The sequence below is a fragment of the Halichoeres trimaculatus genome, unplaced genomic scaffold, assembly GCF_033239565.1.
Source record: "Halichoeres trimaculatus isolate MK-OKI-2021-1 unplaced genomic scaffold, fHalTri1.1 fHalTri1_scaffold_14, whole genome shotgun sequence".
NCBI lineage: Eukaryota > Metazoa > Chordata > Actinopteri > Labriformes > Labridae > Halichoeres > Halichoeres trimaculatus.
Genome location: NW_027437192.1, coordinates 47501 through 74218, shown reverse-complemented (window position 1 = coordinate 74218; position 26718 = coordinate 47501). Strand labels below are relative to the sequence as shown.

General features: G+C 42.6%; 1 protein-coding gene across 1 annotated transcript; it reads right to left on the bottom strand.

The window, feature by feature from the left end:
- Positions 1-616: 616 nt before the first annotated feature.
- On the bottom strand, positions 617-25442 carry LOC141802601 (uncharacterized). The gene is made up of 25 exons (XM_074686156.1): positions 25371-25442; positions 24501-24565; positions 24103-24174; positions 23583-23621; positions 22784-22837; positions 21240-21611; positions 20076-20105; positions 19893-19949; positions 16027-16074; positions 15161-15205; positions 14702-14746; positions 14403-14438; positions 14123-14194; positions 12271-12390; positions 12129-12176; positions 10614-10634; positions 10437-10475; positions 10172-10210; positions 8915-8941; positions 8776-8814; positions 8643-8696; positions 8531-8566; positions 8380-8418; positions 2998-3042; positions 617-847 (listed from the first exon to the last, which is right to left on the bottom strand). Exons 1-25 carry the CDS (start codon positions 25379-25381, stop codon positions 813-815), a joined length of 1488 nt encoding a protein of 495 aa, XP_074542257.1. The 5' UTR covers positions 25382-25442; the 3' UTR covers positions 617-812.
- Between the last annotated feature and the right edge of the window lie 1276 nt (positions 25443-26718).

Genomic DNA, 26718 nt, shown 5'->3' with positions numbered 1-26718 from the left:
TGAAATTCCACTGAAGAATAGTCCTACCACAATAAATTAATCCACAGCAGGAATGAGAAATAAAAATGAATCAAATCCAAACTTTCCAAAGGAAATGTCGAACCAGCATCTCGCAAGAAGTTTTTTCAGAGAAAGAAGAAAAAATTTTATGAAACAAAGTAGAGTTTTCTTTTTCTCCACTTATTACAGTGAATAATATAACATTCACAATCAGGTGACCTGCCTCAGGTACGATCAGGTGACCTGCCGCAGGTACGATCAGGTGACCTGCCGCAGCTACGATCAGGTGACCTGCCGCAGGTACGATCAGGTGACCTGCCGCAGGTACGATCAGGTGACCTGCCGCAGCTACGATCAGGTGACCTGCCGCAGGTACGATCAGGTGACCTGCCTCAGGTACGATCAGGTGACCTGCCGCAGGTACGATCAGGTGACCTGCCGCAGGTACGATCAGGTGACCTCTGATGTGTGTCTGTGCTCACAGTTTTTCATGTAGGACAAAAAACAAACGCTCAGTTTGATGTTCAAAGTGAAAGTGAAAAAAAAACATTTATTAGAGAAACAAATTTACTTTTTTCATCCCGACAGATGATGTCACATCCTGTATGATGCAACTGAGTCAGTACAGTGTTTCTCAATATAAAAACTTTATTTCAGTCTATATGATCCTAAAACAAACAACAGACTATCAACAACAAATTTAAATATTACAAAATATGTCAGTGGGCGGGGCCTAGTTACTGGGCCATGCTGATTGGTCAGTACACTGAAATCTGTAGCGCAGGAATCGGACTCGGGGCTTGATGTGAAAGTCAGCAGGTATCCTCCAGTTCCACATTTTCTGCACCTGAAACAGATGGAAAACTCAGAGTTAAATTCCCTAAAAGGCAACCAGAGAACATCCTGAGGAACGTCAGAGCACGTTCTTCAAACATAAGGTGACCATGGTAAAGAAAATCAACAGAACACAGGGAACTTTTAATGTCCACAAAGCTCCGAATAAAACAGAGTGATGGCTCGGAGGAAAGAAGCATCTGGAAACTCAAATACACGAGTTCAGTGACCAGTCAATCAGCAGGAAGGTAACACGACAAATTATCACACTTTAAAGAAGAAAACGTTTTTTCCTGGAGACAGTCCAGCTGCAGACCTCCACTCCCAGTGGACTCTCTCTGTCAGAGGGAAGTGACATCAGCACATGAAGAAGTCTAAATAAAAGTTGCCTCCAGAGTTACGTTAAGTAGACTCTTCTGTTTTTTCTACGTTTTGGTGACCTTGGTTAACCCCATTCTTGATGGTGCTGCGCTGAAAATGAAAATGTCTGAAAGTCTCATCATCAGACACACGACATGAACTGGTGCGCACCTTCGCTAGGGGAATGATCTATGTTTTCAACAATTGTTTTAATGTTAGAGTCATGGTATACAGCAGTGAGGTGGACTCAGTACTGAGGTACAGGTGGGGACAGGGATGGAGAACTGGGTCCAAATAAATTCTGATTCAGGATTTTCTGCTTTAAGTTTTTCTCAAGAACTGAACAGACACAGAAATGTGCATTAGTCTTTCACCAGGTTCCAACATTTGACCTGTTCTTCAGCTCCTAACGGGCCAAAGACCAGCTGGATAAAGTAATGCTAACCTGAGCAAACATTACTGTGGTAGTAAAGCAGAGTTTCACCTTCCATCACAGAAACACAGAAACCGTCTGAAAACATCACTGAAAACTCTGTGACAAAGACAAACAGGTGAATGTTTTCAAACAGGAAGAGGGAAGTTTCTGCAGCTTCATGGCTTTAACCACTGTCAGACACTAGATGGCGTACTTCAGTCAATGATATAAAAGACAAAACAATACATCAACGTAAGGTAATGTTACCGATTTAAATTCATGTCAAAAAATATCCAGATCATTGACAAATTTCATATTAATTTAATTTAAACTCAATGAAACGCTAAAGTTTGTGCTTTTTCTTTTTCTTAACTCACATCCTCTAAAGGTGGTCTACACGAGGAACAGTTCCAGGTAAAGTGGTCTACATGAGGAACAGTTCCAGGTAAAGTGGTCTACATGGGGAACAGTTCAAGGTGAAGTGGTCTACATGAGGAACAGTTCCAGGTGAAGTGGTCTACATGGGGAACAGTTCCAGGTGAATTGGTCTACATGAGGAACAGTTCAAGGTGAAGTGGTCTACATGAGGAACAGTTCCAGGTGAATTGGTCTACATGGGGAACAGTTCCAGGTGAATTGGTCTACACGAGGAACAGTTCCAGGTAAAGTGGTCTACATGGGGAACAGTTTCAGGTGAAGTGGTCTACATGGGGAACAGTTCCAGGTGAATTGGTCTACATGAGGAACAGTTCCAGGTGAAGTGGTCTACATGGGGAACAGTTCCAGGTAAAGTGGTCTACATGAGGAACAGTTCCAGGTGAAGTGGTCTACATGGGGAACAGTTCCAGGTAAAGTGGTCTACATGAGGAACAGTTCCAGGTAAAGTGGTCTACATGAGGAACAGTTCCAGGTGAAGTGGTCTACATGGGGAACAGTTCCAGGTGAAGGGGTTTACATGAGGAACAGTTCCAGGTGAAGTGGTCTACATGAGGAACAGTTCCAGGTAAAGTGGTCTACATGAGGAACAGTTGCTAGGTAAAGTGGTCTACATGAGGAACAGTTCCAGGTAAAGTGGTCTACATGAGGAACAGTTGCTAGGTAAAGTGGTCTACATGAGGAACAGTTGCTAGGTAAAGTGGTCTTCATGAGGAACAGTTCCAGGTAAAGTGGTCTACATGAGGAACAGTTCTGGGTAATGTGGTCTACATTAGAGAAAGTTTTTGGTGCTGCATTGCTGAGCCCTGATCCTGGCCTGAAGGTTTTTGGACTCTGTGGTTAGTTGAATGTGTTGTAATTGTGTGTGTAATGGATTTGTGAATACAGTGGATTAAAGCCTGAGAACCTTTGTGTTCAGACAGAACCAAGGGGTCCGAGTGTGAGATACAGACCTTCAGGACCCTGACCAGATGGGTGGTACTGTTCAGTGACTGAACCTGAAGAGAACAAGCAGAACCAGGAAAAGAGAAAGAAGAGGACTTCAGCATCTGATCACTGGTCACATATCAACATCACAAACAGGACCAGGTACGCTGTCACTTCCTCAGAGCAGACCAGAACCCTGGACCTTAACCCGATTCATGAAATCCACCCAGCTAGGTAGGTCTCTGGACAGTCCAGGGGGTTACTGTATGGTTCTCTGAGTAAGAACACCCCATAAGGTCTCAGTTACTCTGGATCAGTGATCACCAACCTCTTTGAGATCTCTAAACCCACCCACCATGGATCCAGATCTACCTGCTGAAGTGCTGGAGGAGAACTAGTCTAGGTTAGAACAGGTTTAAACCAGCCGAGATGATCAATTATAACTAAGTAATCATGTTAAAGTGTTAGACCCTGTTTTGCTTTTCTCCTGAAACGATTTGGATGTTCAGACTAAACCTTTACACCATGAAGAGATGGAACTTCAACATGTGTTGTTTTCAGGCTCAAAGCCACAGTCAGTAAGAAACAGTCAGTCAGAGACAGGCAGTCAGAGACAGGCTGTCACAAACTGTCAGTCAGAATCAGTCAATCAGAAACAGTCAGTCAGAAACAGTCAGTGAGAAACAGTCAGTCAGAGACAGGCTGTCACAAACTGTCAGTCAGAAACTGTCAGTCAGGAACAGTCAGTCAGAAACAGTCAGTCAGAGACAGTCAGTCAGAGACAGTCAGTAAGAAACAGTCAGTCAGAGACAGGCTGTCACAAACTGTCAGTCAGAAACAGTCAGTCAGAAACAGTCAGCCAGAAACAGTCAGTCAGAGACAGTCAGTCAGAAACAGTCAGTCAGAAACAGTCAGTGAGAAACAGTCAGTCAGAGACAGGCTGTCACAAACTGTCAGTCAGAAACAGTCAGTCAGAAACAGTCAGTCAGAGACAGTCAGTCAGAGACAGGCAGTCAGAGACAGGCTGTCACAAACTGTCAGTGAGAAACAGTCAATCAGAAACAGTCAGTCAGAAACAGTCAGTAAAAAACAGTCAGTCAGAGACAGGCAGTCAGAGACAGGCTGTCACAAACTGTCAGTCAGAATCAGTCAGTCAGAGACAGTCAGTCAGAGACAGGCAGTCAGAGACAGGCTGTCACAAACTGTGAGTCAAGAACAGTCAGTCAGAGACATTCTGTCAGAGACAGTCCGTCAGAAACTGTCAGTCGGAAACAGTCAATCAGAGACAGTCAGTCAGAGACAGTCAGTCAGAAACAGTCAGTCAGAAACATTCAGTAAGAAACAGTCAGCCAGAAACATTCAGTCAGAAACAGTCAGTCAGAAACAGTCAGTCAAAAACAGTCAGTCAAAAACAGTCAGTCAGGAACAGTCAGTCAGAGCGAGCAGTCACAGACAGGCTGTCACAAACTGTCAGTCAGAAACAGTCAGTCAGTACCACCGACAATGCGCCAAGCAGTTATTTCTTTAATTCTTAAGAAAGATAGAAGCAGTCTTAATTGTAGCTCATACCGCCCAATATCCCTACTAAATGTGGACACAAAGATTCTTGCTAAGTTGCTGGCTCATCGCTTGGAAAGGGTCTTGCCATCCATCATCTCACCCGATCAAACAGGTTTTATTAAAAACAGATTTTCTTTTTTCAATATTCGACGTGTATTAAATATTATGTATAACCAATCTGACAAAGATGCTGCTGAAGTAGTAGTGTCACTTGATGCCGAAAAGGCGTTTGATCGGGTGAGATGGGATTTTCTTTTTGCCACTCTTAGACGGTTTGGATTCGGGACAAACTTTATTTCCTGGATTAAAGTGTTATACTCCTCGCCGGTCGCGGCTGTTCGAACTAATAGTAATTTATCTAAGTATTTTCGGCTCCAGCGCGGTACGAGGCAAGGGTGTCCTTTGTCACCCCTCCTCTTTACATTGGCGATTGAACCCTTGGCAATTGCTTTAAGACAGCGATCTGACATCAAAGGGATTCTTCGTGGAGAGACTGAGCATAAAGTCTCGCTTTATGCGGATGATATGCTTTTGTTTATTGCAGATCCTTCACATAGTCTTCCAAAAATTTTAGATTTGCTTAAGGAGTTTGGAGCAATTTCAGGATATAAGGTAAATTTTGAAAAAAGTGAAGCCATGCCCATTGGTAGAGTAATAGGGGAATCGTCAACTGTTCTAGATCCTTTTAAACTCAGTTACAATAAATTTAAATACTTAGGCATATGGATTACACGAAATCACAAAGATTTATTTAAAGCGAATTATCAGGTGTCACTATCAAAGCTAAAACAAGATCTTGGAAGATGGGAGTTGCTGCCTCTTTCGCTTGGTGGCAGAATTAACATCATTAAAATGAACATTTTTCCTAAATTTTTGTATTTGTTTCAATGTCTTCCAATATTTCTAACCAAATCTTTTTTTAAGAATATAAACAGTCAAATTTCCTCTTTCATCTGGAACAAAAAACCACCGAGACTAAAGCAAAGTGTACTACAAAGGCCCCGGAGCGCGGGAGGCTTGGCACTCCCAAACTTCTTATTTTACTACTGGGCATCCAATATAAAAGCAATACTTTACTGGGTACAAGTGGATGATAATTTACCATCATGGGCAACCCTTGAAAAATTGTCAGTGAAACAGGTCACACTTAAATCTTTGTTATGTGCAAAGTTACCTTTGCAAAAACCCATTTCCAACTTTACTTCAAACCCTCTTGTTATACATTCAATAAAATTATGGAATCAGTTCAAGAGTCACTTCAAATTGACAGCATTATCCTTGTTTGCACCACCCCAGAGCCATTGTATGTTTCCTCCATCAATGATTGATAAGTCTTTTAGCATCTGGACAGATTTGGGAATCACATCAATGTATGAGCTCTTCAATGACAATGTCTTCAGCTCTTTTGAGCAGCTGAGGACTAAATATGATATTCCTGGATCTCACTTTTTCAGGTACCTACAAATTAGACATTTCATCGTCTCCAACATGGACTCCTTCCCATCTTCTCCCTCCCCATCGCTTCTGGACGATATCTTCAAGCTCAAACCCACAGTCAGGCGCCTGATAAGTGTTATCTATGGGTTGTTAAATAAGTATAAGATGTCTACACTGCAGACACTTAAATATAGATGGGAGGAAGATCTGAGTGTACAGATTTCAGATGAGACCTGGAAAAATATTATTGACAGAATTTTTTCTTCATCCATTTGTCTCAGGCATACAATAATACAATTTAAAGTTGTACATCGACTTCATTGGTCAAAAACTAGATTGAGTAAGATCAGAGACGACTTTGACCCTACATGTGACCGCTGTAGACAAGAACCAGCCTCGTTATTACATATGTTCTGGACCTGTTCTAAATTGCAGAATTTTTGGAAAAATATCTTTGATACTTTTTCTAAAATATGTGGTTTTTCCCTAAGTCCTTGCCTGTTCATTGCAATATTTGGAGTGACTTTGGATAATCGCTTATCAAAAGCACAAGGTAGTTTAATTTCTTTTAGTGTACTTTTGGCTCGTAGGAGAATTTTGTTGAATTGGAAGGATGTATGCCCACCTGTGTATGGGCTTTGGGTCAGAGACGTAATGTATTACATTCAGTTAGAAAAGATAAGACACACACTAAAAGGTTCTGTCCAAAAATTTTATGATATTTGGAAACCTTTTCTTACCTATTTTGAAGGCGTAGAGGCAAAAGACATTGCAGTATAAATGTATATATTATTATTATTACTTTGTCTGGCTGGCTGGGGTTGAGGGTGGGTTTTGGGTTTGAACAAAAAAATATGTATGTTCAATGATTGTTTTCTCACATTGTGATGATCCTTTTTTCTTAATAAACAGACCTTGATCAAAAAAAAAAGAAACAGTCAGTCAGAGACAGTCAGTCAGAGACAGTCAGTCAGAAACAGTCAGCCAGAAACAGTCTGTAAGAAACATTCAGTCAGAAACAGTCAGTCAGAAACAGTCAGTCAGAAACATTCAGTCAGAAACAGTCATTTAGAAAAAGTCAATCAGAATCATTCAGTCAGAAACAGTCAGTCAGAAACAGTCAGTCAAAAACAGTCAGTCAGGAACAGTCAGTCAGAATCATTCAGTCAGAAAAAGTCAGTCAGAAACAGTCAGTCAGAGACAGGCAGTCAGAAACTGTCACTCAGAAACAGTCAGTAAGAGACAGGCAGTCAGGAACAGTCAGTCAGAATCATTCAGTCAGAAACAGTCAGTCAGAAACTGTCAGTCAGAAACAGTCAATCAGAAACAGTCAGTCAGAATCATTCAGTCAGAATCATTCAGTCAGAAACAGTCAATCAGAAACAGTCAGTCAGAGACTGTTAGTTAGATGGACCACAGTAAGACAGCTCCTGTTCTTTAGTTTGTCTGTATGTGACTGGTTTGGATCCCCTCAGACTGTTTTAGATCTTCTCAGACGGGTTTAGATCTCCTCAGACTGTTTTAGATCTTCTCACACTGGTTTAGATCCCCTCAGACGGGTTTAGATCCCCTCAGACGGGTTTAGATCTCCTCACACAGGTTTAGATCCCCTCACACTGGTTTAGATCCCCTCACACTGGTTTAGATCCCCTCAGACTGGTTTAGATCCCCTCACACCGGTTTAGATCCCCTCACACTGGTGTAGATCCCCTCAGACGGGTTTAGATCCCCTCAGACTGGTTTAGATCCCCTCACACTGGTTTAGATCCCCTCAGACAGGTTTAGATCCCCTCAGACGGGTTTAGATCCCCTCAGACGGGTTTAGATCCCCTCACACTGGTTTAGATCCCCTCAGACGGGTTTAGATCCCCTCAGACGGGTTTAGATCTCCTCACACTGGTTTAGATCCCCTCAGACGGGTTTAGATCCCCTCACACTGGTTTAGATCCCCTCAGACTGGTTTAGATCCCCTCAGACTGGTTTAGATCCCCTCAGACGGGTTTAGATCTCCTCAGACTGTTTTAGATCCCCTCAGACGGGTTTAGATCTCCTCAGACTGTTTTAGATCTTCTCAGACAGGTTTAGATCCCCTCAGACTGGTTTAGATCCCCTCAGACTGTTTTAGATCCCCTCAGACTGGTTTAGATCCCCTCAGACTGGTTTAGATCCCCTCAGACTGGTTTAGATCCCCTCAGACGGGTTTAGATCCCCTCAGACTGGTTTAGATCCCCTCACACTGGTTTAGATCCCCTCAGACAGGTTTAGATCTCCTCAGACTGGTTTAGATATCCTCAGACTGTTTTAGATCTTCTCAGACTGGTTTAGATCCCCTTACACTGGTATGGTTTTGTTGTGGGACTGGTTCTGTACCTGGTGGATCTCCCCAGGTGTTGAACACTTGTAAAACTTACCTGCTGTCTGTGTGTTATCAGTCACTCCTGGATGAAAACCTGAAGAGAAACACTCTGATCAGACCACAGAAGAGGAAGAGGAAGAGGAAGAGGAAGAGGAAGAAGAAGAGGAAGAGGATTCTTCTTCTCTGCTTGAATTAAAGGTACTCACTGGAGTCCATGGCAGTTCCTGCTGGGGGAGCTGAAACTTTAAACACACGGTTAAACTTTAATTTTTCTCTTCAAACCCTTACCTGTCCATCAAGCATGCTGCAAGGACTCACCTGTGTTTATGGATTCTGTAACCATGGTTACCAGGTCTGAGTGGGGGATATCACCTGAAAATGTAGACAGGCAGGTGAGGCAAGCGACAGACAGGTGAGGGACAGGTGAGAGACGGGTGACAGAGAAGCATACCTGTCTGCATGGTGCTCTTAAAGCTGAAGACAGGTGACTCTGTGGGCGGTCATGTGACAGGTCAGAAAGTCTCAGGTGAGACCTCAGGTTGAGTTCACCTCAGTTTAAAAATGCTGACTGTTTAAACTGAAAGACGTACCTGTGACATCATGGAGTACACCTGGAGCTAGAGAGAGTCAGGACACATCAGTGAACAGTTCTGTCAGCTCATTGATTGATTGATCAGTAAAACGCCATTTCCACCGAGCGGTCCAGTTCAGTTCAGTTCAGTTCAGTTCAGATCAGTTCAGATCAGTTCAGTTCAGGTCAGTTCAGTTCAGTTCAGTCCAGTCCAGTTCAGTTCAGTTCAGTTCAGTTCAGTTCAGTTCAGTTCAGTTCAGTTCAGTTCAGATCAGTTCAGTTCAGTTCAGTTCAGTCCAGTTCAGTTCAGTCCAGTCCAGTTCAGTTCAGTTCAGTTCAGTTCAGTTCAGTCCAGTCCAGTTCAGTTCAGTTGTGTTCAGTTCAGTCCAGTTCAGGTCAGTTCAGTTCAGTCCAGTTCAGTTCAGTCCAGTTCAGTTCAGTCCAGTCCAGTTCAGTTCAGTTCAGTCCAGTTCAGTTCAGTCAGTTCAGTTCAGTCCAGTTCAGTTCAGTCCAGTTCAGTCTAGTTCAGTTCAGTCCAGTTCAGTTCAGTCCAGTTCAGTCCAGTTCAGTTCAGTCCAGTTCAGTCTAGTTCAGTTCAGTTCAGTTCAGTTCAGTTCAGTTCAGTTCAGTCCAGTTCAGTTCAGTCCAGTTCAGTTCAGTTCGTCTGTGTACAGCACGCATTCTGTGGCGTTTCCTTTGACTAATCCCTGAATCACCGACCCGTACGGTCTTGCTTCCTGGTTTCCTTCTGTTTGGGTGCCAGACTTAACAGATACGACCCCAGGAGGTGGAGCTAGAAACTCTGCAGTCTGCTGATTGGCTGAAAGAATGGTCACTTCCTGTGTGACAGCAGCTGCTGTATTTCTCCTGGTGACTCACAGACTTCTCTGAAACCAAGTTTGGTTGGTCTTTGTCACAAAGAGTCACATGACGATCACAGAGAGGACGAAACGCTGGATGTCTTCATCTCTGCTCTTTCTTTACTGTGTGGCATTTTTCTTCTTCATTGGATTTATTAGCGGGGTACACTGTGTCGCTGCTATGACATCACACCGCTATGGTGTCACTCTACAATGGCATCACTCTACAATGTCACTGACATGGCTATCAGCACCTGGCTTACACGGCGCCTGACAAGAAGGTCATGGTCGGCTGTGGAAACACAAACAGGATCAGACTTCACTGATCCAACACGTACCAGACTGGACTGATCCAAACCACACTGATCCAAACCAGACCGCTTGGTGGAAACGAGGCTTAAGCCCCTCCCCCTTACCTGTGGGATCATTAAGAAGACTGGTCACCGTTTCACCTGCTAATATCAATACATCACCTGTTAACACCTCAATCAGAGGCTAGAAGGTGTGTGTGTGTGTGTGTGTGTGTGTGTGTGTGTGTATGTGTATTTGTGTGTGTGTGTGGTGTGTGCGTGTGTCTGTGTGTTTGTGTGTGTGTGTGTTTGTGTGTGTGTGTGTGTGTGTGTGTGTGTGTGTGTGTGTGTGTGTGTGTGTGTGTGTGTGTGTGTGCAGGTCAGTGTTTACCTCCCTGTGCTTCTGTCAGTAGAGTCTGTCGGCCGTTACCTGAGAACACACAGTGAGTTACTCCCAATCAGTGATCAATACTTCTGCTTTGAAATTCACCTGAGGTCACCTGAGGTCACCCGAGGTCACCCGAGGTCACCCGAGGTCAGCAAAGCAGTAACCAGAACCAGTTCTTACCGTTAACATCAGGAGAATCACCTGAAACAGAGCAGACAAAGCAGACAAAGCAGACAGAGCAGACAGAGCAGACAGAGCAGACAGAGCAGACAGAGCAGACAGAGCACACAGAGCAAACAGAGCACACAGAGCAGACAAAGCAGACAGAGCAGACAGAGCAGACAAAGCAGACAGAGCAGACAGAGCAGACAGAGCAAACAGAGCAGACAGAGCACAGAGCAGACAAAGCAAACAGAGCAAACAGAGCAGACAGAGCAAACAGAGCACACAGAGCAAACAGAGCAAACAGAGCAAACAGAGCAAACAGAGCAAACAGAGCACACAGAGCAGACAAAGCAGACAGAGCAGACAAAGCAGACAGAGCAGACAGAGCAGACAGAGCAAACAGAGCACACAGAGCAAACAGAGCAGACAGAGCAAACAGAGCAGACAGAGCAAACAGAGCACACAGAGCAAACAGAGCAAACAGAGCAGACAGAGCAAACAGAGCACACAGAGCAAACAGAGCACACAGAGCAGACAAAGCAGACAGAGCAGACAAAGCAGACAGAGCAGACAGAGCAGACAGAGCAAACAGAGCAGACAGAGCAAACAGAGCACAGAGCAGACAAAGCAAACAGAGCAGACAAAGCAAACAGAGCAGACAGAGCAGACAGAGCAAACAGAGCAAACAGAGCAGACAGAGCAGACAAAGCAAACAGAGCAGACAGAGCAGACAGAGCAGACAGAGCAAACAGAGCAGACAGAGCAAACAGAGCAGACAAAGCAAACAGAGCAAATAGAGCAAACAGAGCAAACAGAGCAGACAGAGCAAACAGAGCAGACAGAGCAGACAGAGCAAACAGAGCAGACAGAGCAGACAGAGCAAACAGAGCAAACAGAGCAGACAGAGCACACAGAGCAGACAGAGCAGACAGAGCAGACAGAGCAGACAGAGCAGACAAAGCAAACAGAGCAAATAGAGCAAACAGAGCAAACAGAGCAGACAGAGCAAACAGAGCAGACAGAGCAGACAGAGCAGACAGAGCACACAGAGCAAACAGAGCAAACAGAGCAGACAGAGCAAACAGAGCAGACAGAGCAGACAGAGCAAACAGAGCACACAGAGCAAACAGAGCAAACAGAGCAGACAGAGCACACAGAGCAGACAGAGCAGACAGAGCAGACAGAGCAGACAAAGCAAACAGAGCAAATAGAGCAAACAGAGCAAACAGAGCAGACAGAGCAAACAGAGCAGACAGAGCAGACAGAGCAAACAGAGCACACAGAGCACACAGAGCACACAGAGCAGACAGAGCACACAGAGCAGACAGAGCAAACAGAGCAGACAGAGCAAACAGAGCAAACAGAGCAGACAGAGCACACAGAGCAGAGTTAATGTTTGTGGAAGAGATTGGCTGATGCTGTCGAGCTAGCTAGCCGTTAGCAGTAGCTTTGCTGTTGTGTGAGGATAAAGTTTCTTTGATGCTAACACAGCTAATGCTCCACCTGTGCAGGCATACACAGGATGTTTACCTGTCTGCTGTCTGTCAGGTTCCCCGTGTATGGATGAAGACAGTGAACCTGAAGGAGACAAACAGGAAGTTGAAGCTGACCTTAGATTCATCACATGCAGCTTAATTTGGGGATTTCAAAATAAAAGTCTTTATCTTCTGACCATCCTGTGCTGCTGAGTGGGTTGAGCCTGAAACAGAACTGGTCAACGATTGTTCAGGTTCTGAGCTCAGAGAGGTGTGTTCTGGTCCTGACTGGTCAACGCTGATGTCATAACCATGAGCTGCATCCACATCAAAACCATAATAAAACAAACAGACAGACAAACAAACAAACAACAACAACCACCGAAAAAACCCAACAACTAACAAAAACAACTAGCTTCACTGACCGTGGTTGATCAGTTTTAGAGGGTACTCTAAGTATTTGCACTTATTGGCCTTAATAAGTTACTATTTCCCTACTCTATGTAAATACACTGGTGAAATTTCCCAATAACCTCAAAAAGGTTTTACCCTCTCGACTGTTTAGATGTACAGAGGTTTCCATCTGTTGCCAGCGTGGTGCATTTTGAGGTTATGACGTAAAAAGGTTCATGAGATACAGCCAGTGTTGCCAATTAAAGCAATTTTGTGGTTACATTTATTCACTTTTCAGACCCCTCTGTTAACTTAAAAGAAAAAACAATAATCAGCACAGAACAGCAACAAAACAGCCAAAAACACAAACACTGATCAGGTATCACGTCTCACTACAGCAAGGCTTGAGCCACATATTTCAGCACAAAACTCCTCCTGAATCCAGAAAAATTAAAACCTAAACCCGACCTGAGCCAGAGCTGACGATCCTGTTTTCACAGCCAACGGTTTAACTCAGATTACACATGAAGAAAAGTCACAATTCCACCTGTTTTCTGTCAAGTTGGATAGAAAAGATCATAAAGTGTGGCTCGCTGCTTCTTGTTTGCCTTTTGATGCATTTCACACATTATCACCCAGTGTCTCCATTAAACTCCCAGTTAGCCCATAGCCTATTAGCTTTCATTAGCAGTTCACAGCCACATTCTTCCACTCTCAACACCAACAAACACTGTGCATTTTCAATGAAATAACCCAACCCTCACCCACTGATGATTTTGGTCCTTACTGTTCACCGTAGACTTGAATACCGAGCCATCACGCCTTAGCCTTTCCGTAGAGAGAACAATGGATCCTATGGTTCAGTAAAAGTTAAGTGTTGTCCTCCGTTTGCTGAAAGTCTTTTAGCTGTTTTTCTCTTCATCAGATGAAGTAAGGTCTCCACTGCTGTAAGCCTGAATTACTTTGAGCACGCTCAGTTCCTACTTCCTGTCTATCTCATGAATATCCAATCAGCCATGTGCTGCGTACATAGATCTATAACTACGATGGGAAGTACAGTAGTGCTGTAGTATAGTAACGCCATGTCCTGGCGGTTCGTCATGTCATAGTTTCTCCAGTGATAAAACAAAATACTTCAGTTTCTGTTGATTCTACCGGCCGCTCTCTTTCAAAGCTACGCTAGTTATTGGGCTTTTCTACCGCAGCAATGGCAACTCATCAACTCATCAACTCCCGGTGTTTTTCAGGATCCGTCTCTGTCTGCTCCCAACTCAGGGACACAGCTTGTTTCAGTCTCACATTAAGAAGGCTAAAGGGAAGACTTTGCGTAAAAGACCCACTAGATGGCGACAAGATCACAGAGACAATGGTCTATTATAAGTGACAATACAGAGGCGTCCACCGTTTGACGTCATTACCCAGAATGCATTACAACCAAACAACAATGATGGCCTAAGAGTGAAATCAATTCATTGTAGTTTATAAACCTGAGCTGTCTTTAGCATTTTGAAGATGGAGAATTTAAAGCTGATAAAAATGTTTATCAAACACGGTCATTCAATTTCTTTGTTTATCCAAAAATATCTGTCACATCTCCGTCATCCATCCAGACACAGTAAGACATACACCTGTGTTCATGCTCACTGCGCTCATTACCTGCCGGTGAATCCGGACCAGAGCCACTGTTCAGGTGTGCGGACTGAGCAGGTGTCACACCTTCGCCAACAGCTGAAACACAATAACTGAGTCTGACTGAAGCCACCTGAAAACACCTTTAACTTCTAATTAGATTAGTGAAGTCATAAAACAACCACCTGGGGGCGCTGTCAGACAGCTCAGGTTAAAAAATAAATTTTAACATTTCAATGACATCTGGCTCATGTGAAGAGGATTCACCTGCTGAAAGTAAAAACTCTCAACAAAGAAATCAGCACACCTGTAGAGTCCAGCTGAGTGGGAGGAGTCAAGGAACCTGAAAAATAGAAAAAATATTTCAAAGTTACTCACCTGTTCAGCTTCTGTGGGACTCAGTGTACTATCTGAACACACCTGAGCTGCTTTCACCTGATCACACCTGTCTTCATCAAACCTGGTCTTCCCTGATCACACATGATAATTACCCCTGGCACTGCCATTGGTTTAAAAGATCCACCAGGTGATCTCACAGGTATGAATGGGCTTTAATATTCACCTGTAGTATCAGTCACATGAGAACACGCAAAGTCTAAATCACACCTGGGATGTTGAGGTAAACACCTGGTCCAAACGGATCACCTCCACCTGGAAAACAAAAAGCTGTTTTCAGAGCAAGTCAATGATGTCATCACTCCAAAAACTTCAAAAAGCAAAGTCATGACATCATCAGCATCTGGTAGGATAGGAGAGAGGAAGGAGAGAGGGAAAGAGACAGGAAGGGGGAGGAAGCAAGGGAAGAAGACAGGAAAATAAACAGAGAGGAGCGAAAAGAGGAGACTGAAAGAAAGGTTAAAAGTAACAAAACGGAGAGAGTTAAGGAGACAGGAAGGGAGGAGAAAAGGAGAGAAGAAAAGAGAGGAAGAGGAGGGAGGCAAGGAGACAGGAAGGAGACAGGAAGGAGAGAGTAAGGAGACAGGAAGGAGAGGGAGAAAGGAATAAGAGAGGAGAGGAGATAAAGAAGGAGACACTAAAGCTCACAGAAAGAAGGTATAAACTCACTCATCAGGCTCAGCAGGAAGTCATGACCTGAAGAGTCGAAACTTCCTGAAGGAGAAATTTTGTTCTGTTAACTACAGTTCTCCAGTTTGATTTATCAGACGCTTTAGTCCAATGTGACGTACAACACGAGCAAGAATTCAGACTGAAGGAAAACCTTCGTTAGTGCCACAAAGGATTGAAGTTATTTGGCTGCAGGTGCTGCCTTCAAGAGCAAGAGGATGTTTTTCCCCCATGTGGAATAATGAAGCCATAACCCGGTTCATCACAGCAACAAAAGAGTTCAGCCCTGAACAACTTTCAAAGATCAGTGCTTAATACTGAGTAAGACCTGGGTCTGAGACCTGGGTCTGAGACCTGGGTCTGAGACCTGGGTCTGAGACCTGGGTCTGAGACCGGGGTCTGACCCTGAGGACAAAGAGGAGAAGGCTCAGATCAAGGGCCTCAGTGTTTCCTGAACAGAGGAGTCTTAGGACATGAACACATCTTAGAAAAAACAACAACTACATAAAATCCGATCAGTTCAGTTAAATCAGGTTAGTAAAATACATTGGAGCAGGATAAATACATTGGAGCAGGATAAATATATTGGAGCAGGATAAATACTTTGGAGCAGGATAAATACTTTGGAGCAGGATAAATATATTGGAGCAGGATAAATACTTTGGAGCAGGATAAATACTTTGGAGCAGGATAAGGCCAAAGCCTCAAGCCGGAGATACGACTCAACAAGGTTTATAAATTAAAAACAACAGTTCAAAACTGCACCTTTTTAAACGTGACGATGGGTTCATGTTTAACATTAGTCTCAATGGTTTAAAAAAGCACAAACATGTAAAACAGCTGACAGACCTCACCTGGACACTCACCTGTATAGTCCAGGTGAGAAACTCCACCCCCAAATAAACCCAGCACACCTGACAGATACATGTAAGAAGAGAAAGGACTGAGTAATGGAAGAGATAATTAAAGGGTGAATGGTATTGTTGGGGGTTAAAAGGTTGATGAAGTTGAAACAGCTGATGTTGTAAATGGAGATGAATTGGTGGAGTGGGTGGAGGAGCTGCTGCTGTAGATATGCTGATGGTGTAAATGGAGATGAGTTGGTGGAGTGGGTGGAGGGGCTGCTGCTGTAGATATGCTGATGGTGTAAATTGAGATGAGTTGGTGGAGTGGGTGGAGGGGCTGCTGCTGTAGATATGCTGATGTTGTAAATGGAGATGAGTTGGTGGAGTGGGTGGAGGAGCTGCTGCTGTAGATATGCTGATGTTGTAAATGGAGATGAGTTGGTGGAGTGGGTGGAGTGGGTGGAGGGGCTGCTGCTGTAGATATGCTGATGTTGTAAATGGAGATGAGTTGGTGGAGTGGGTGGAGTGGGTGGAGGAGCTGCTGCTGTAGATATGCTGATGTTCTAAATGGAGATGAGTTGGTGGAGTGGGTGGAGTGGGTGGAGGAGCTGCTGCTGTAGATATGCTGATGTTGAGGTACGGATTGATTGACTGCGCTGTGGTTGATGGGACTAAGTTGTCGTTGGGGATTGATGAGACTGATTTTGTTGATGGGACAAATGGTTCTGATGAGACTGTTGGTGATGGTTGGGCTAATGCTGTTGGTTGGCCTAATAATGTAAATGAGGTTTGAATGGACGCACTTTGAGATCACTTTGATGAAAAGTGCTCTGCAAATAAAATGTATTATTATTATTATTATTATTATTATTATTATTAACGGGCTAATTAGACTTACAGTGCTGTGGGGGTTGTGTTGATGGGTTAATATTGATGGGACTCATGTTGTTGATCGGTGGATATTAATTGGACTCATGGGGCTCTAAATTTGTGGCGCAGTGCCGGGGGCGCAAGCCTGGCGCACCCTGCACCTGTGCTAATTTTGTGCAGCGCACCACTGTGCGCTGCCAATTTGACAATTTGGTAGACCGTCTTCACAAAGATGGGTGTGAACGCGCGCCAGGGGGAGTTGACGGCGCGCCTGGGGGAGGTGTCAGCAGATTCATGTTGGCGCAGTGACAATTTGGTGCCAAAAAAGTCTGTGAAAGCTCGCCAGCTCCAACCTGGTCTAGTCTCAGCGCAAAGCGGAGTGCACCCAACGTAGCTGTAATTTGGTGACAGGCGCACATGTGTGCACATGTCAACAAAGCCTCAGAGGCAGGTTTCCAGAGTGTCAGGCACATTTTAATTAAGTAAACAATCACAGTGATCACTGTTTAATGTAACTGTCTGAACCAGCATATACATTTATATCTATATTAACTGTCCCGTCACATCTGATGTCAGATTAAAGCCGTTTGTCATAATGGAAAGTTAACCTGACGGCAGCTGGAAGTTTGATGCACATCTTACAATTAATCAATAAACAGCCTTAACATCTGATACTGAGTAAATATCTGCTTCTCTCATTTCATTTCATTCAAAGAAAAGAGGGAGAGAAAAGACGAAGAAAAAAAGAGACAAAATAAATGTATGTCAATCAGGATTTACCCGTGATTTCCCATATTTCTCTGTTTTAGTCTTTATTTTTAACCTGATCTAAAAAGATGGAGTACATTGTTGTAAGGAGGATGAGGTGGAGACACTGGGAGAGTATACAGTATATCACCAAAGGCTCTGCTTGGCGATGACAAACCAGGAGTGCAGGTGGATCAAAAGTATTCTGAATGGATAAGCCAGCTGTGTAACTGTCTCTTCATTTTGTTCTCCTATTGATGACAAAGGAACAGATTAAATCTGTCCTGGGAGCTGGCCCACACGGTGACACGCGTCGTGTCCTCCGATATGCCCCGCTGTCCATTGACCTGCTGGAGGGACAGCGGCTCTGACCGTCTCCGCTATCGGGTCTATCCAGCATACCTTACACAGTGCTGGGGATCACTCAGACCAATCAGACGCTGCGCCTCGGCAGCAGGGCATTTAAAGACGAGGAGAGGCGCTCATTTGATTGGTGAAAACAGCGCTCGGCTGTGTTAAACCCACTCACAGCTTTTCTCCTCCCTCTCTGCCATTTGTGCAGAAGAAGGCGTGGACGCACACCTCTGCGCTCCTCTGCGCCTTGACTGTACCTCTCTTTGCACTGCAGGAGACTTGAAAAGTGCGCTGGTCACTCCTGCTCCTTGCAGCAAGGGCCAGCGCAGGGCAGGTGCACCTGCAACTGTGCATGGTCTACCAAATTAGAGGCCATGTTGTTGATGGGTTGATATTGATGGACTCATGTTGTTGATGGGTTGATATTGATGGACTCATGTTGTTGATGGGGTTGATATTGATGGACTCATGTTGTTGATGGGTTGATATTGATGGACTCATGTTGTTGATGGGGTTGATATTGATGGACTCTTGTGTTGATGGGGTTGATATTGATGGACTCATGTTGTTGATGGGTTGATATTGATGGACTCATGTTGTTGATGGGGTTGATATTGATGGACTCATGTTGTTGATGGGGTTGATATTGATGGACTCTTGTGTTGATGGGGTTGATATTGATGGGTTGATATTGATGGACTCATGTTGTTGATGGGTTGATATTGATGGACTCATGTTGTTTATGGGTTGATATTGATGGACTAATGTTGTTGATGGGGTTGATATTGATGGACTCATGTTGTTGATGGGGTTGATATTGATGGACTCTTGTGTTGATGGGGTTGATATTGATGGGTTGATATTGATGGACTAATGTTGTTGATGGGTTGATATTGATGGACTCATGTTGTTGATGGGTTGATATTGATGGACTAATGTTGTTGATTGGGTTGATATTGATGGACTAATGTTGTTGATGGGGTTGATATTGATGGACTAATGTTGTTGATGGGTTGATATTGATGGACTCATGTTGTTGATGGGTTGATATTGATGGACTAATGTTGTTGATTGGGTTGATATTGATGGACTAATGTTGTTGATGGGTTGATATTGATGGACTCATGTTGTTGATGGGTTGATATTGATGGACTAATGTTGTTGATGGGTTGATATTGATGGACTCATGTTGTTGATGGGGTTGATATTGATGGACTCATGTTGTTGATGGGTTGATATTGATGGGCTCATGTTGTTGATGGGGTTGATATTGATGGACTAATGTTGTTGATGGGTTGATATTGATGGACTCATGTTGTTGATGGGGTTGATATTGATGGACTCATGTTGTTGATGGGTTGATATTGATGGACTAATGTTGTTGATGGGTTGATATTGATGGACTCTTGTGTTGATGGGGTTGATATTGATGGGTTGATACTGATGGACTCATGTTGTTGATGGGGTTGATACTGATGGACTCTTGTGTTGATGGGGTTGATACTGATGGACTCTTGTGTTGATGGGGTTGATACTGATGGGTTGATACTGATGGACTCATGTTGTTGATGGGGTTGATATTGATGGACTCATGTTGTTGATGGGGTTGATATTGATGGACTAATGTTGTTGATGGGGTTGATATTGATGGACTAATGTTGTTGATTGGGTTGATATTGATGGACTAATGTTGTTGATTGGGTTGATATTGATGGACTAATGTTGTTGATGGGTTGATATTGATGGACTCATGTTGTTGATGGGTTGATATTGATGGACTCATGTTGTTGATGGGGTTGATACTGATGGACTCTTGTGTTGATGGGGTTGTGTCAGTTGATGAAGTGGGTTGTGTTGATAGTTTTCATGGAGTTAAAGGGGTAGATTTAGTTGATGGGATTGTGTAGACAGCTCACCTGTTTTACTGTCAGCTCCACCTCCTGCTCCCCCATTCAGCAACTTCTGTCCGTTACCTGTCACACACACACCAAAAACAATTCCTGTATTTGTTGTTTATTCTTCTCTCTGTCAGTGTGTGTGTGTGTGTGTGTGTGTGTGTGTGTGTGTTGTGTGCTTCTTAGATTTTGACTGATACCTACTGTAAGTACTTGAATCGACACTTTCAGCACCTGCAGGAAATGAGAGCAGGTGATTATAAACACGTTATGTTCATGTAGACGGTCATAGACTGGCCCTGAACCAAAAAAAAGTTGAGAAGCTGTGTAAAATTAAAAAAAGAACAGAATTCACTGATCTTAAATATAAACTCCTATTGTACAGATGCACACAGACAACAAATCAGATGTTCAACTATGAAACTACAAAGGGATCAGAAAAGAAGCATGTCTTTCTGAGTTTGATGGCAGCAGCACCTCCCCTAAAAGTCTTTGTGGGGCCATGTTTACCTCTGTTCAGCATCCCTTCTTCTTTTACCAAAGTCTCTGAAAGTCCAAAACCCAGATCCATCTGACCACAGTTCTCAACCTCCCATCCAGGTCTGGAGAGGATGGTGCACTTCTGGGTTGGGTTCAAAAATGGCTTCTCCTTTACCTGAGAGAACTGTAATGTGTACTTGCTGATGGCACGGTGTTCTTGTGGTAATGATGCTGAGCCCATGCAGAGGTTCTTCAGGTTTTTATAATTGTTTGATGACATTATAAACCTAAGATGTCAGGATGTTCAAGCTTTTTAAAACTTTCTGCTGTGGAACATTTTTCTGAAGTGGTTTCATACATTTCTGATGCAGTTTTCCGCAGACCAGTGAGTCTCTGCCCATCTTTCTCTTGGGAGACTGTGCTTCTCCAAGATGTTTTCCTGACACCGTCATCTTTCTGACCTGGAGCCGCTTTTGTCCTCTTTGGTTTCAAAAAGCTTCAAAATGCTCCCCCAGCTGCTCCTTATAAGAACTAATTACTTTTTTCAGTCTTTTGCTGCCTCTGCTCTAGCTTCAGTGAGAGGTATTAATGTCTTCAAGTTCATCACCAGCTTTTAGTCATCTCAGAGGAAAAAGTTAAATTTCCTGATTTCAACATCTGACACGTCGACAGTGTTTCAGTTCAAATATGTTCATGAGATTTAGATTCTACTCTGATCAGATCTACATTTTATACAACATCTTTACTTTTTTGGCATTGGGTCTGTTTAATTTCCAGCTATCCACCATTTGTTAAAGGCCCTGGCCACACACACCCACCCACACACACACACACACACACACACACACACACACACACACACACACGTTTCCATGCTGTTTCATCTACCTGCTGAACCTCCTGCTGTTCCATCATTTAGTCCTCCTCCTGCTGAACCTCCTGCTGTTCCATCACCCAGTCCTCCTCCTGCTGAACCTCCTGCTGTTCCATCATTTAGTCCTCCTCCTGCAGGACCTCCTGCTGTTCCATCACCCAGTCCTCCTCCTGCTGAACCTCCTGCTGTTCCATCACCCAGTCCTCCTCCTGCTGAACCTCCTGCTGTTCCATCACCCAGTCCTCCTCCTGCTGAACCTCCTGCTGTTCCATCACCCGGCCCTACTCCTGCAGGACCTCCTGCTGTTCCATCACCCAGTCCTCCTCCTGCTGAACCTCCTGCTGTTCCATCACCCAGTCCTCCTCCTGCTGAATGAATGCTGAAAGCTGAAAGACAACACAAGCTTTTTTTGATCAATGAGTTTCTTTAATTTGAAAAAAAGGTCAGAAAGATTTCACGGTCAAAAACTAAAAATTCCCTTTTCCCTTAAAATAACTGAAGGAATCTCCTCTGTTTTTGGGTCATGGATCTCTTTGTGGTCCTGGGACCTGATTCTCTTTTGGATCATGCCTCATTTTCCATTTGTTTCATCGTTTTCTTGTTTTGGCTCCCTCTAGTGGTCGCCACAGTAAATGTTTCCTGCCGTCTGTGAATTTGTGAGCACTCTCGGCAGCGTTGTAAATGAGGGTCACGCTCACTCATTTGTCAGGATATTTGACTAAAGGTTGATGATGATGATGATGATGATGATGATGATGATGATGATGATGATGATGCTCTGGGGGACCACTGTTTCTGGTTTGGAGGTGCAGGTTTTAACCCGGCAGCGCTCACAGAGGAAGACTCACAGCTGGTTTTGAGCAGCACCACATTAACGGGGGACCTTTCTCAAAAACTCTGTTTTGACCTGTCAGCCAACGTTTTCTGTCCCAACTGTGGATGCCAGGGTTAGGCTTCATGTACACAGTGTGATTGAATATGAACTGTTATGTGTCTTACGCTTTGTAACTAAAATTAAATTAATAATAATAAAAAAAACTGTGGATGCCAGGGTTAGGCTTCATGTACCCAGTGTGATTGAATATGAACTGTTACGTGTCTTACGCTTTGTAACTAAAATTAAATTAATAATAATAAAAAAAACTGTGGATGCTGTGGGTTAGGCTTCATGTACCCAGTGTGATTGAATATGAACTGTTATGTGTCTTACGCTTTGTAACTAAAATTAAATTAATAATAATTAAAAAAACTGTGGATGCTGTGGGTTAGGCTTCATGTACCCAGTGTGATTGGATATGAACTGTTACGTGTCTTACGCTTTGTAACTAAAATTAAATTAATAATAATAAAAAAAACTGTGGCTGTCAGTTTGGTGGTGGACCCAGCAGGTAGTGCCGTGGTACGAGCCCTTTAGCCAGCGTAACCGAGTGGTGGAGAAACCTAATCACTTAAATCCTGGTCTGGATTAATCTGGATTAATCTGGATTAATCTGGATTAAATCTAAGGCTTTAAAGGAAACAAAACTTCAGGACAGGTGCATGATAAAGGCTGACTCACCTGAGCCTGCAGGCACGAGTGCCGTGGAAGTGTCCTGCTGCACAGCGACACCTGCTACCAGGAGAGGGGGGGGGGGGGGGTAGTAAGGGGTTAGGGTTAGGGGGGGTCAGTCCTAAATATCAGCACCAAAACATGACTGTGCAGTGTTAAAATATACGAAGACATTTAAACATGACTGTGCAGAATTTAAACATGACTGTGCAGAAAGTAAACATGACTGTGCAGAGTTTAATCATGACTGTGCAGAATTTAAACATGACTGTGCAGAATTTAAACATGACTGTGCAGAGTTTAATCATGACTGTGCAGAATTTAAACATGACTGTGCAGAATTTAAACATGACTGTGCAGAGTTTAATCATGACTGTGCAGAATTTAAACATGACTGTGCAGAATTTAAACATGACTGTGCAGAGTTTAATCATGACTGTGCAGAATTTAAACATGACTGTGCAGAATTTAAACATGACTGTGCAGAGTTTAATCATGACTGTGCAGAATTTAAACATGACTGTGCAGAATTTAAACATGACTGTGCAGAATTTTAACATGATGTGTTTTTTCAGATGTGGTTTTACAGTAAGTGGTTTCAGAGTTAATGAGACATTAGTGTAATTTTGCAGAGTGGAACAAAGATTGATCAACTTACTAATCCGTAAAAACTCAGAAGTGTAACAGATGGAAATTAATTTACCTTAGATGTGTTTTAGTAAATTGATTGCTTCTTAAATTATTGCAGGTTTTGTTTATGCAGGTTTAGAAATAAGGTCAAAGGTCACAGAGTAATTTAGTCTCTCACCCTCATCATTTTTATCCTGACTCTTGGAGTCATCATCATCTGGAAAGGAAGAGAAATTCTTCTGAGTCAGGCTGTTTTAATGAGCAGATTAAATCTTTAACCTCAGGACGCAGGCAGAGCCTGTCAGTCTCAGTGATGACGTGTTAATAACGAGTTTATCTGCTTTCATTAGCAGGCCCATCACCTGTTCTTTACACCTGTCACCCTCAGAGACAGCTCTGATGAACTGATCAAACATTTATCGACTGCTTCACAAACTCCCACTTCCTCTTTAGTCACAGTTTGATACAAATGAATCATTTTATCCACGTCCATCGTTTCCCTCTGAATCCCCACGAAGGGAAACAAGTTTATTTCATCTGTTCTCCAACTTTTTTCATTTAGTTTCACTTTCAGTCGATCCATCTGTGGTATACTCGCTTTATCCTTTCACAATAAGAGCAGCTGCTATGCTGAAGTAATCCTTTCACAATAAAAGCAGCAGGCGTACTGTCCTTCACAATAAGGGCAGGTGTCTTACCCTCCTCCTCCTCAGACAGCTCTCCTTCTCCTCCCTCTATGGCCTCCACCTCCAGCTCCTCCTGCTCCTTCTCTGGAATCACAGCATAAACTCAGATTTTCATACCAAACCCCAAAACCATGACCCCAAAACCATGACCCCAAAACCCTTAACCCCAAAACCCCTGACCATAAAAATACCCCCAATAAAAAATAAAAGAAGAAAAAAAAACCTTAAACCCTGATCCCATCATCCTGACCTCAAAACCCCAATTTTGAGGCTCTGAACTAAAAACCAAGAACCTAACTCTGATCTCTAAACCATAACCCAAAAACCCTGACCTCAAAGCCCCAAACCTGAACCCAAAACCTGGACCTGAACACTTGTGATGGACAATAAAGTTATTGTAGAATTTTTACCCTCCACTGGGGCTGGAGAGACCATCACTGCCAGAAAAACCACAGTCCACACGATCCACAGCTTTCTGCAAGAACCAATCACAGCACAGATCAGCACTCGTCAATACCAAACAACCAGCAACAAACAGTCACAAACAACAACAACAACAACAACAACAACAACAACAACAACAACAACAACAAGAACAGAGCCACAAACATGTCAGGGGCCTTCGCCTCAAAGACAGACTCTACACGCTCTGAGCGAAGAACCAGGTAACACAGCTCCAGTCGTCTATGACGTCAAACATTCACAATATATATTTATAAATATGATGAAAGTTTCATTTTATACATGAAAAACATTCAAAGGATACACAGGTACTACTACTGCAATATTACTGCAATATGAACGAGCACTGCTATATATACACATTTCACTACTGCTATTTATATACAGAATATATCACTGCAGTACAACTAATAAATAAATAAATACAGGAACTGAGTATTACTGTATTACTGCAGTGTTAATTGTACATACACAAATACAGAGTATTACTGCAATACGAGTGTTATGTACACACACAGTTACTGAGTATTACTAAAGTACCACTGTTATATATACAGGTAAAGAGTATAACAGCAAGATTTCTGTTTTGTATATATAGGGTTAGGTTTATATATATATATATATATATATATATATATATATATATATATATATATATATATATATATATATATATGTATACATACATATATATAATTTTGTAAAATAAAACCACAGAGCTAGTATTTGTAGTTGATGACTATTTGCCGTGAAATAAATTAATCTGTATAATAAAGTGTTGGTAAGTGGTGTGAAGAGCAGATCTGAGCAGTACTCACTGTGGCAGCATCCTCAGTGTTTCAGGTAAAGTGAAACTGGAGAGCTGCTGCTGCTGGTATTTATAGCCATGGAGAGAAGGAGGTGCTTTACAAACTACAAACTCCTCAAACTCTGGTTGTTACTGTTTGTTGTCCGACTCCTGACAAAGTGTAAATCACGTCACTCTGACTCTGGTTCAGATGAATGGGTAGTGCACACTGACACAAAATAATAAAGGAAAAAATGAACACATGATTATAATCCTGAGGCTTCACTCGCTCACAGCAGACACAGCCTCCCCCCTGCTGTGAATTTGACTGGATGTCACAGGCTCTAGTTCACAGATCACCCCGACAGTTACAGGCTCCCATCCAATCAAATGGCCCCAATCAGTCTGACACATCACAGATCAACTCTTCAGCTGATAAACACAACACCCTGTGATGTGAGCATGCTCAGTGCAGTGGTACCAAAAACTGAGAACAAAGAAAAACAGCACCAGAAACGGTCGTAGTTTAGTTTAGTTTAGTGTGACGCTGTTAAATACAGACTCTATATTAAACTTTGATTCACTCCTGATGTTTAACACAGTTATAAGCAGACAGTTCATTCAGGGACTGAATGACCTGTTCTTTACTAACGCTGAAAATACTGTTATAAACAGTGTTTGATATTTTTATTCACTGATTCTGTAAAATACTGTTATAAAAACAGTGTTTGATACTTTCATTCACTGATGCTGTAAAATACTGTTATAAACACAGTGTTTGATACTTTCATTCACTGATTCTGTAAAACACTGTTATAAAAACAGTGTTTGATACTTTCATTCACTGATTCTGTAAAATACTGTTATAAAAATAGTGTTTGATACTTTCATTCACTGATTCTGTAAAATACTGTTATAAACAGTGTTTGATACTTTTATTCACTGATGCTGTAAAATACTGTTATAAAAACAGTGTTTGATACTTTCATTCACTGATTCTGTAAAATACTGTTATAAAAATAGTGTTTGATACTTTCATTCACTGATTCTGTAAAATACTGTTATAAACAGTGTTTGATACTTTTATTCACTGATGCTGTAAAATACTGTTATAAAAACAGTGTTTGATACTTTCATTCGCTGATTCTGTAAAATACTGTTATAAAAACAGTGTTTGATATTTTTATTCACTGATGCTGTAAAATACTGTTATAAAAACAGTGTTTGATACTTTTATTCACTGATGCTGTAAAATACTGTTATGAAAACAGTGTTTGATACTTTCATTCACTGATTCTGTAAAATACTGTTATAAAAATAGTGTTTGATACTTTCATTCACTGATTCTGTAAAATACTGTTATAAACAGTGTTTGATAC